This window comes from Cajanus cajan, chromosome 5 (genome assembly GCF_000230855.2).
Source record: "Cajanus cajan strain Asha chromosome 5, NIPB_CcT2T_4, whole genome shotgun sequence".
Classification (NCBI taxonomy): domain Eukaryota; kingdom Viridiplantae; phylum Streptophyta; class Magnoliopsida; order Fabales; family Fabaceae; genus Cajanus; species Cajanus cajan.
Window position 1 is genome coordinate 51,268,798 of NC_138521.1, and position 11,165 is coordinate 51,279,962.

The 11,165-nt window shown below is 38.3% G+C and overlaps 1 protein-coding gene across 1 annotated transcript; it reads left to right on the forward strand.

Moving 5' to 3' along the window:
- The first annotated feature begins 2,611 nt into the window (after positions 1 to 2,611).
- On the forward strand, positions 2,612 to 10,964 carry LOC109810541 (thioredoxin-like protein AAED1, chloroplastic). Its single transcript, XM_020374024.3, has 7 exons — positions 2,612 to 3,052; positions 3,660 to 3,706; positions 3,795 to 3,909; positions 10,136 to 10,180; positions 10,271 to 10,330; positions 10,441 to 10,536; positions 10,622 to 10,964. Exons 1-7 carry the CDS (start codon positions 2,795 to 2,797, stop codon positions 10,739 to 10,741), a joined length of 741 nt encoding a protein of 246 aa, XP_020229613.1. The 5' UTR covers positions 2,612 to 2,794; the 3' UTR covers positions 10,742 to 10,964.
- Positions 10,965 to 11,165: the final 201 nt, after the last annotated feature.

Below are 11,165 nucleotides of genomic sequence, written 5' to 3' on the forward strand. Positions count from 1 at the left end.
AGAGGAAGATGAAAATTTGAGGGAGAAATAAAGACAATAATGAGAGTTTCAGAAATGGTTAAGTGTTTGAATGTTTGTGGGTAAGGCAATTTTTTGTTTTTTTGAAACATGTTAGGCGGGAGAAAGGACAAGGAGAGAGAACAAAAACTAGTTGTCATGACCTACCTCTAACCATCACAGTGTTCCATGCATTTCTTTTCTTAATTCCCATTTCATAATCATTTAGAAGCATCTATGAGCATTAAATGTCAAATATAACTTTTCCAGAGAAAGATGGTACATTAATGAACATATATCAATTAAATAATATGTTTCATATTAATGAGTTAGATGAAGCAAATGTGTCCACATAAGCATAAGATGATGCATATAAGATGAAACACAAGATGATGTTTGTGGGTAACACAAAATTTTGTTTTTTTGAAACATGTTAGGTGGGAGAAAGGACAAGGAGAGAGAACAAAATCTAGCTATGGTGACCTGCCTCTAACCATCACATTGTTCCATGCATTTCTTTTCTTAATTCCCATTTCATAATCATTTAAAAGCATTCATGGGCATTAAATGTCAAATATAACTTTTTCAGAGAAAGACGGTATGTTAGTGAACATATATCAATTAAATAATATGTTTCATATTAATGAGTTAGATGAAGCAAATATGTCCACATAAGCATAAGATGATGCATGTCAGATGAAGCAAAATATGAGTAAGATGATGCTTAGTCTAGTATGCATTTCAAATTAAGATGCTCTCTGATGAATTTGTAGCATTCTTTAGCTAGAGCTTTGGTAAAAGATATCAGTCCATTGGTGATTAGTATTAATAAAATTTATATCCAAAACTCTTTTTTTTACATAATCATGAATGAAATGACATCTTATCTCTATATGGTTAGCCTTAGAGTGTTGTATGAGATTTTTAGACAAATAAATAACACTAGTTTTATCACAACAGAATATAAGTATATTATGCTCAAAACTAGAATAGTTTTCTAATTGATACTTTAGCCATAATAACCATGAACAATAGTTAGCAACATAAATGTATTATGCTTTTACAATAAAGATAACTATGGAGTTATATGTTTTGCTTGCCCATGAAATGAGATAAGATCTTAACAAATGACATCCTTTACTTGTGTTTATTCTTTCAATCCTTTCACCAGCATAGCTTGCATCACATAATCTTGCTAATTTGAAATTATTATTTTTCTCACAAAACAAACTTAGGTTAATAGTACCTCCAAGATATCTCGTTTTATAGTCTTAAGATGAGACTCTTTAGGATCAAATTAAAAATGAGCACAAAGGCATACATTGTACATGATGTTAGGCATACACTTCACATAACTCCTCGTTAGTCGGAACTCTTCATTAATTAGAATCCTTTATAGGTAGTCCTTTTTTAGATGTTCGATCGTTTTTAGGATCAATGACTATCACCATAAATCAAAACAAGACTTTTCAGTGTGTTTTTTTTTTCTCACTTGCACGCTTTTTATGAAACTTCTAAGAAAGTTGTCCATCCTTAAATTTCTTTAAATCAAACACGTTTAACTATGAAGTTCTTAAGTAATGAACTATTAAAAAATAGATGCATTTTATTGATATAGACAATACGAATTGATTCCTTTTAGGTCATCCTCAATTATATAGTCTTACACGTGTATAGATCTCTAAATCTCTCATTCTAGTATGTTCGAATTGTTACCACTGGGGATGTTTTAAGGTTTCATCAACTTATTTGCTAATAGCCATGTTGAACTTCTTGCTATTCAACATGTTATGATTCTAGTCTCGAACCAAGGTTATATATAAAGTTAGTCATGGGTTTTTTGGTGCATGGACAAAGTGAAAAAATAACATCCTCATAAATATTTGAGCAATACTTATGATTCCAATTTTCAAATCTAAAAATGTAAATATATAGACAATTAAACATAATTGCATAAAAAATGACTAAACATTCAGTCCATTCATACGAGATTATGAGTTATTGTTAAAGACCATTATGCAACGAAAAATGGATCAATTAAGGTGGCACATCACAAAGAAGTTCCCAATAAAGAGGTGGAAGTTTATAATTTGATTTCAAGATTTTGTTGGAATAAGATAAGTCACGATTTAAAAAATACAAAGAAAATCAAATAAATTAAAAATAAAGAAAAAATAATTAAAGACAACTGTTATTTATTATTTTGTCTAACACTTATAAAATTTTAAACAAAATAAAAATAAAAAAAATAAGTCAATAATATATCACATTCAAATAATTATTGATACAAAATATTTATTAATTTTATTAATAACTAATATTTAACCAACTACTTATAGTAGAATCAATATGACGACATTCATTTATGTATAATAATCAAATTATCAAAATATAAAAATTTAAATTAACTTTTAAATTTATTTATAATTAATTTAAATATCCTTAAACTTGTAAAAAAAAACTTCTTATATTATTATTTAACTAGACGCTATCACATTTTAAAACAAATTTAACTAAATATAACGATAACACAAAAGTCAAATTATTTTAACATAGCCAGAAAGGACTTCCTGGGTCTTACATCAAAACTGTTGTTTGAAAAGAAAAATAAAATTAGAAGCACGTTCGGTAATTGGCGGGGAGAAAAAAAAGACACTCCCGCCACGAAAATTTCTGTGGCTCTGTGCTTCGAGTGAGAGTCTCATGAACAGTGATAACATTGAACTTCTTCCACAATTTCTAGTTTCCACCACCACATCTACGTATTGAAGAATTCAACAAGTTCACGAACCACCCCATGGCAACTCTGCGACCTTCTTTCCGTCCATTAATCCCACCCTCAAATTCTCACACTTTCCCAGCCACTCCCTTTAATTGTTCCCCCAAATTGATTGCCTCAAAGGGTGCCAGTGTCACTCTAAGGCACTCTATCATTTCTCCTAGGGTTTCCAATTCCCAATATAGTCCTCAAATCGCGGAAAACCTTATTGACGTTAGCATTTTAACCGCTGCCGGAGAGCCAGTGAGATTCAGCGATCTCTGGGATCAGAATGAGGTCAGCATAGCTAATATTCATGTGTAAAAGCTTTCATCATATCGTAATTCCTAATTCATAGCCTCCTTTATTACTCCATACATGCTTGTTTTGGTACCCATTTTGTTAACCGAGATTAATCACCCGTTGTGTTTTGTTTATGTGGGGGCTTGAACCAACTAGTATAAATTGTTTTGATGGTTCTTACGTTGTGTGTCTGTTCTTGTCAATTGCGTGAGGTGAAGCCGAAGCCAACCTTGGGAGGAGTGGACTTATGGAAATTATAGGTTGACCTTTTGAGCATGGGTACTAGACTTATTGTGTCAAACTGCATAAAATCTTCAAATACTTTTGGTTGCATTTATATAATTTGTTTACTTTTATTTTTAAATTTTTATGTTAATAATGATTGAACTACTACAATAGTTGGATACATTTTGCAATTTGTTATGTCTGGTGATTTACACTCATTTTTAAAACTTGAGTTCTGTAAGTTGCATTATTTATGGATGTGTTGTTTCTTATGATTTTTAAAATTTTCTGAATTACTGTACTAGTATCTTATTGTATGTGTCCCATGTTGTGTGATGCTTCCTGTGTTATTACTGATTAGTCTAGATTCTTGCAGGGAGTTGCCGTGGTGGCCTTATTGAGGCACTTTGGATGCCCTTGCTGGTAACTGATCCTAGCCTTTGGTAATGAAGACTTGTTTGAACGATATAGTTCTTCTAATTTATGCCTTATACTGTGCTTGTGTTCTAAGCTGGGAATTGGCTTCAGCCTTGAAAGAATCCAAAGCAAGGTTTGATTCAGCTGGTGTCAAACTAATTGCTGTGGGTATTGGTACTCCCAATAAAGCCCGTATTCTTGCTGAACGAGTAATTTCTTTGTCCTCCTTTTGTCATTTAAGTGTTTTTCCTAGCAAATTACATGCTTTAAAAAATAGCATAAAAATAAAGAAAGAGAAAAAGGTGTGACATTATCCTACCTGTTGCAAAGGACATCCCAAGGTGTGACATTAGATATTGGAAAGGTTGATTCTGGCTAAATTTTGGAGTCAACAAATACTAATTGATGACAATCCAGTTATACTGATAAAGATCACTTCCAATGAATAAGGTTTTCTTTTTTCTATCATATTGGTCCAGACTTAGACCCAAGTAATTATCCCCAAAAATTTTGAGGGTTAATGTTGAAAAAATCCAAATTTCACATCGACTAGATATAAAATAATTAAAAAATATATAAGTGGGAGGACTGATAGCAGCAAGCCCATTGACTCAAGCTCTAGTATAGATGAGGCTGGATCCATTAGTACCAGGCCCAAGAGGGAGTACAAGAAACCGAGCTATCTCAGTGACTTTGTCACCAAATAGGGATTGTTATTTAGTTTCTTATTTGCTGAGGTGTACTTTCTAGATATTTCCTAGTATGGAATATTTTTCTGTTATTACCAAATCATGTACAACCAATCATGTGGTGTCATGAGAACTTTATATTCAGCACAGTATGAATGAAAAAGGCAGAAAAAGTATTATCTATTTTCTCTCTTTTACTTTTCTAGGAGGTCCTTGATCCTCGAAATCAAGGCAAGTACTCATATACTATCAATTTGGTGCTTTCATTGCACTTTCCTTTTCCATGGGTGACCACAACACACGTTCCAAAACCATTGATGATGCCCTCCTCAAGCTTACCCAAAACCAGTCCATTCTCACTGCCTCCCAAACAGACCTCAACACCAAGCTTGATTCCCTCCTCACACAACTAGCCAACACCGCCTTCACCGCCACACCCTCCTCACCGCCATCAGATCCACCCTCCTCTACCTTCTTCAAACCCCATATGAAACTCGATGTTCCCCGTTTTGATGGCCATGATGCAACCGGGTGGATTTTCAAAATCACCCAATTTTTTGAGTACCACTCCACACCTGATGACGACTGCCTCAAAGTGGCCTCCTTCTACATGGACGGCGCCGCCTTGAGCTGGTATCAATGGATGCACAAAAACGGCATGATCAAGTCATGGAACGGTTTCATTGAGGCCCTTGAAACCCGTTTTGCCCCTTCTTACTACGAAGATCCTCGCGGCTTACTCTTTAAGCTCACTCAACGAGGGTCGGTCAATGAGTACCTCACCGAGTTCGAGCGGCTTGCTAACCGTATCGTGGGTCTTCCTCCTTCATTCCTCTTGAGTTGTTTTGTTTCAGGTCTCTCTCCTGACATTAAAAGAGAGGTCCTCGCCTTACAACCTCTCACTTTCAACCAAGCTGCTGCCTTGGCCAAACTACAGGAAGATAAGTTCCTGGATCAGAAACGCCTCTTCAGATCTCGTCCTTTCTCTCCTTCCCCATCTCAATCTACCACCCCACCACCATGTCCTCTTCCTCCCCTCCTCCCAACACCACCTAAAACTAACTACAAAAAGCTCACCCATGAAGAGATGCTGTCCCGTCGCGAGCGTGGCCTCTGTTACAATTGTGACGAGAAATTCCACCCCGGTCACAAATGTAAGGCACGTTTCTTTCTTTTGGTGGCAGAGGAAGATGACGATTCTACCACACCTGAACCATCCCCACTTGACCCAGACCCGGATCCACTTTTATTAGATAATGCACCTCCAGAGCTCTCTTCAGCCCAAATAAGTTTCAATGCTCTTTCGGGCCTTCCTGCCCCTGAAGCACTTCGGTTACCGGGCCTTATTGCAAAACAACACGTTTCTATTTTAGTAGATGGGGGAAGCACTCACAACTTTATTCAGACCCGTATTGCCAAATTCCTCAACTTACCTATGCAGCCCACAGCCACTCTCAAGGTAATGGTTGGAAATGGCAGTGTTATTGAGTGCACCAATATTTGTCCAGCTGTCCAGCTTAGCATCCAGGGTCATATTTTTGCTGTTGACTTACACGTGCTACCCATAAGTGGTGCTGATGTGGTTCTAGGCATTCAGTGGCTTAAACCTTTGGGCGCAATTGTCACTGATTACTCCAAAATGTCCATGCGGTTTGTTAGGGATGGACAAATGATCGAACTCAAAGCCAACTCTCCTTCTGGGCCTAGTGATATTTCAGCCCAACAGCTTAAACGGATCTTTCAAACTAATTCTGGGGCTGCCTACTACCACATCCAGGTATTGCCTTCCTCTCCTACTCTCCATACGACCTCCCTTACCCACCCCATTGCACTCATCTCTTCCCTTCTCCTCAAATATCAACCATTATTCCTACCACCACATTCCCTTCCACCCACCCGTTACACTGATCACCACATCCACCTCTTACCCAACTCTTCCCCCGTCAACGTACGACCTTACCGATATCCTCACTACCAGAAATGTGAGATTGAAAAGCAAATTGAAGAGATGCTGCATTCTGGTCTGGTCCAACCAAGCAATAGCCCATTCTCATCCCCTGTTCTCCTTGTCAAGAAGAAGGATGGTAGTTGGCGTTTTTGTGTCGATTATCGGGCACTCAATTCCATATCGGTTAAAGACCGATTCCCACTACCCACCATTGATGAGCTCTTAGATGAATTGGGTGGTGCACAATGGTTTTCCAAGCTGGACTTACGACAGGGCTTTCACCAGATTCGTATGCACGAATCTGACATTCATAAGACAGCTTTTCGTACTCACTTGGGGCACTATGAGTACAGGGTCATGCCTTTCGGCCTTTGCAACGCACCCTCCACATTTCAGGCTACCATGAACGAATTGCTCAAGCCTTACCTACGCAAATTCGTTATCGTTTTCTTTGACGATATCCTGGTTTATAGCCCTTCCTTGGATGATCACTTAACTCACTTGGATTTAACCTTTAAAACACTTCTTGCAGGTCAGTTTTTTTTGAAGGATTCCAAGTGTCTCTTTGCCCAACAGCAGCTTGAATATTTGGGTCACATTGTGTCCTCTAGAGGCGTGGCAGTAGATATCTCTAAGGTCCAAGCCATGGTGGATTGGCCAACCCCAACTTCTGTTAAGTCACTGAGGGGATTTCTGGGCTTGACAGGGTTTTACCGGAGATTTATCAAGGGTTATGCATCCATTGCCTCTCCTCTTACTACATTACTTAAGAAGGATTCCTTTTGTTGGTCCCCTCCAGCCCAACTTGCATTCGAGCATCTTAAAAAGGCCATGACTGAGGCCCCGGTCCTTGCCCTTCCCGATTTCAACTTGCCTTTTCAGCTTGAAACAGATGCTTCGAGTACTGCTATGGGTGCGGTTTTAATGCAAGAAGGTCACCCAATTGCTTTCTACAGTAAGCCTTTTTGCCCCAAGCTCCTTCGATCATCCACTTATGTCCGCGAATTGCATGCCATCACCTCTGCTGTTAAGAAATGGCGGCAGTATCTCTTGGGACACACTTTTGTCATCTTGACTGATCACCGCAGTCTTAAGGAGCTCATGTCTCAAGTTATACAAACACCTGAGCAGCAAATCTATTTGTCCAAGCTTCTGGGATATGACTACACTATCCAATACAAAGCTGGGAAACAAAACGTAGTCGCCGACGCTCTCTCACGACCTGCAGAACATACAGAAGGCAGCTATTTTATCCTCTCTATGCCAAGATTACTTTTCTTGGATTAGCTCCGTAAGTCTCTTCAAGAGAGTCAAGCTTTTGTTTCATTATTGGCCGCTGTTCGCTCCAATCCCTCCGATTACCCTTGTTACAGCATTCACAATGGGTTCCTTTTATTCAATGGCAAGTTGTGGTTGAATGTTGATAATCCACTCATCCCTCTTCTTTTGGAAGAATTCCATAAAACTCCACTGGGAGGTCACATGGGTGTATCCAAAACCTTGGCGAAGGTACAGGGCAATTTCTATTGGAAGGATATGCGTGCATCAGTTCACAAATATGTCTCTCAGTGTGGTACTTGCCAACAAACTAAATATGAGACTCTGAAACCGGCTGGCTTGCTGCAGCCACTTCCACTTCCTAATGACACTTGGGAGGACCTTTCACTTGACTTCATCACAGGGCTTCCTCCGTCTTCGGGGCAGACGGTTATTCTAGTTGTGGTTGATCGCTTTTCAAAGGGGGCTCATTTCGGAACGCTACCAACCCACTTCACTGCTTACAAAGTGGCCCAATTGTTCCTTGATATGGTTTGTAAACACCATGGCATGCCTCGCAGCATCGTCTCAGATAGGGACCCGATTTTCATTAGTAAATTCTGGCGTGAATTGTTTCGTTTGAGCGGTACGAAGCTGCGCATGAGCACTTCTTATCATCCAGAAACCGACGGGCAAACTGAAGTTCTGAATCGTACGCTGGAGCAGTACCTGCGTTCGTTTGTCCATGCTCAACCTTCTCAATGGGGCAGGTTTATTTCACTGGCTGAATGGTCGTATAATACCTCCACTCACTCTGCAACTGGAATGTCCCCTTTTCACGTTACTTTTGGCAAGCCTCCACCCTCCATTCCTTTTTACTTGACAGGTTCTTCTGCAATTGAGGCTGTTGATTCTCTCCTCACTGCACGACAGGATCTCATCTCTATGCTGCGCAAGAAACTTGAGAAGGCACAACAGAATATGAAAACCATTGCTGATCGTAAGCGTCGTGACCTTGAATTTCAGGTTGGTGATTGGGTTTATCTCCGCTTACGACCCTATCGGCAGCGATCACTTTCTGCTGCTACTAGCCCCAAGCTTTCCAAGCGATACTATGGGCCATTTCAGGTTGAGGCTCGCATTGGACCAGTGGCGTATCGTTTGTCTCTTCCCCCAGACTCAAAGATACACCCCGTTTTTCATTGCTCGCTGCTGAAACTTCACAAGGGACCCTTGCCTTCGACCCCTGACCCGCTCCCTCCTCTTGCTCAAGATCACATGCCTATCATTGAGCCATTGGCAATCCTTGACACCAAAATGGATGCCTCTACTGATCCCCCTACCAGGCTTGTTTTGGTTCAGTGGGCTGGATTGTCTCCAGAGGATACTTCTTGGGAACACTGTGATACACTCCTCTCTGATTATCACCTTGAGGACAAGGTGCTTTCCGCAGCAGTGGGTATTGATAGCAGCAAGCCCATTGACTCAAGCTCTAGTATAGATGAGGCTGGATCCATTAGTACCAGGCCCAAGAGGGAGTACAAGAAACCGAGCTATCTCAGTGACTTTGTCACCAAATAGGGATTGTTATTTAGTTTCTTATTTGCTGAGGTGTACTTTCTAGATATTTCCTAGTATGGAATATTTTTCTGTTATTACCAAATCATGTACAACCAATCATGTGGTGTCATGAGAATTTTATATTCAGCACAGTATGAATGAAAAAGGCAGAAAAAGTATTATCTATTTTCTCTCTTTTACTTTTCTAGGAGGTCCTTGATCCTCGAAATCAAGGCAAGTACTCATATACTATCAAGGACAATCCTCATATTACAAGTCATTAGACTCATAACCCACATTCTAAGAGTTTGGGTTAGGATATTATAGTAGTGAATTGCCCTATATCCACACATCCCGTAAAAAATTATACATTTCTTATATTCTATCATTAAGATTTGAAATATATTTCAATATTTTTTTAGTGGAGTTAGATGTTGCATTTTTATATTAATGTTCTTGTTTAATTGATTTTTCATAGTTAATTTTAATATTAAAATAATATTATTGTTTTACCCCAGTTCGCAAAAAACACGTACACTAAGAAGGTAGTATATTCCATATAACTAAAATGGAGGTAATGGATTTATAATATGACTATGTATACATATCAAGTATGGACACACTAAAGTTGTTACCATACACGTATGGACTTGGATACGCGTCCTTTTCTTAAATGCAAATATGCACACTTGTACTTTAGTGTTCTACCTAAACCCCATCCATCGAGTATATTTAGGCTGAGCGGTTTGTGATTCAAATTTAATCCATTTCATTGAAGGTTCATCATTTATGTTGCAAACTAGCTCGAGTATAGCAATGAATGGTCATTTTTATCTTGATCAGCCATAAAATTTGGATCTCCGTATATTAGAAATTCAAAGACTTTCATTAAAATTTCCTATTCGTATAATATTGGTATATGAACATGTTCTTAATGTCAGAACTGATATTTTCTTTTGGTCTTGGTATTTGTATTTTCAGTTACCATTTCCAATGGATTTCCTTTATGCTGATCCTGACCGCAAGGTAACATGTGGTTACTGGTTAACTAGTTGAACATTCACCCACTAGAACATATCTTCTAGTCTAATATTCACTAGTTTCACCTTCTTTCAGGCATATAATGTTTTGAACCTATACTATGGTTTTGGCCGAACTTTCTTCAACCCAGCCAGTGTAAGCCTAGCGCCCTAGCCTCCAACTTCTCTGAAGTGTGTATATGTAAGATATTTGCAATTATGCATGCTGATTAATATACATTTTTAACCTTAAAATTGATATCACAGGCAAAGGTGTTTTCAAGATTTGATGCTCTGCAGAAAGCTGTCAAGAACTACACAATTGAAGCCACTCCAGATGATAGAAGCGGCGTGTTGCAGCAGGTTGGTACTTAATCTGGTAGCAAAAAGGATGAAAACAATATTACATGTTTTCCCTAAAATATTGATCCATTCTTATTTTTGTCAGGGAGGGATGTTTGTGTTCAGAGGAAAGCAGCTACTGTATGCAAGGAAAGACGAAGGAACAGGTGACCATGCCCCGTTAGATGATGTTTTTGATATCTGCTGCAAAGTTCCCGTTTCCTAATACTGTACTCTATTAAATTTTAAATTTGCACAGCATTAGGACTGTTCAATTTTAGAAGATGTGTTAGTGGATTAAATTTCAGTGAATCATATCGGTGACAACATATTTTAAGTCGTGGGTATGATTAAAAATCATATACAAATATGGTGTAATTTATAAATATGTTGTGAATATAGTTCACACTGTGAATTCAATTCTATAGTAACAACTTCATTTTAGAAAAGGTGATTGTAATATATGTTAGCTGTTCATGTTTTACTCGTAATGAATGCTTATAATGATGATGCAAATCGTTATATGCCAAAAGATATTAACTGAAGGTAATAAGGTGTATAACGGGTGTTACCTAATACCTACCTACAGATTCAAAATAACAGTAACAATAATATAATTGTAACTGTTTTCCTCGTATGCCATCCCCCTT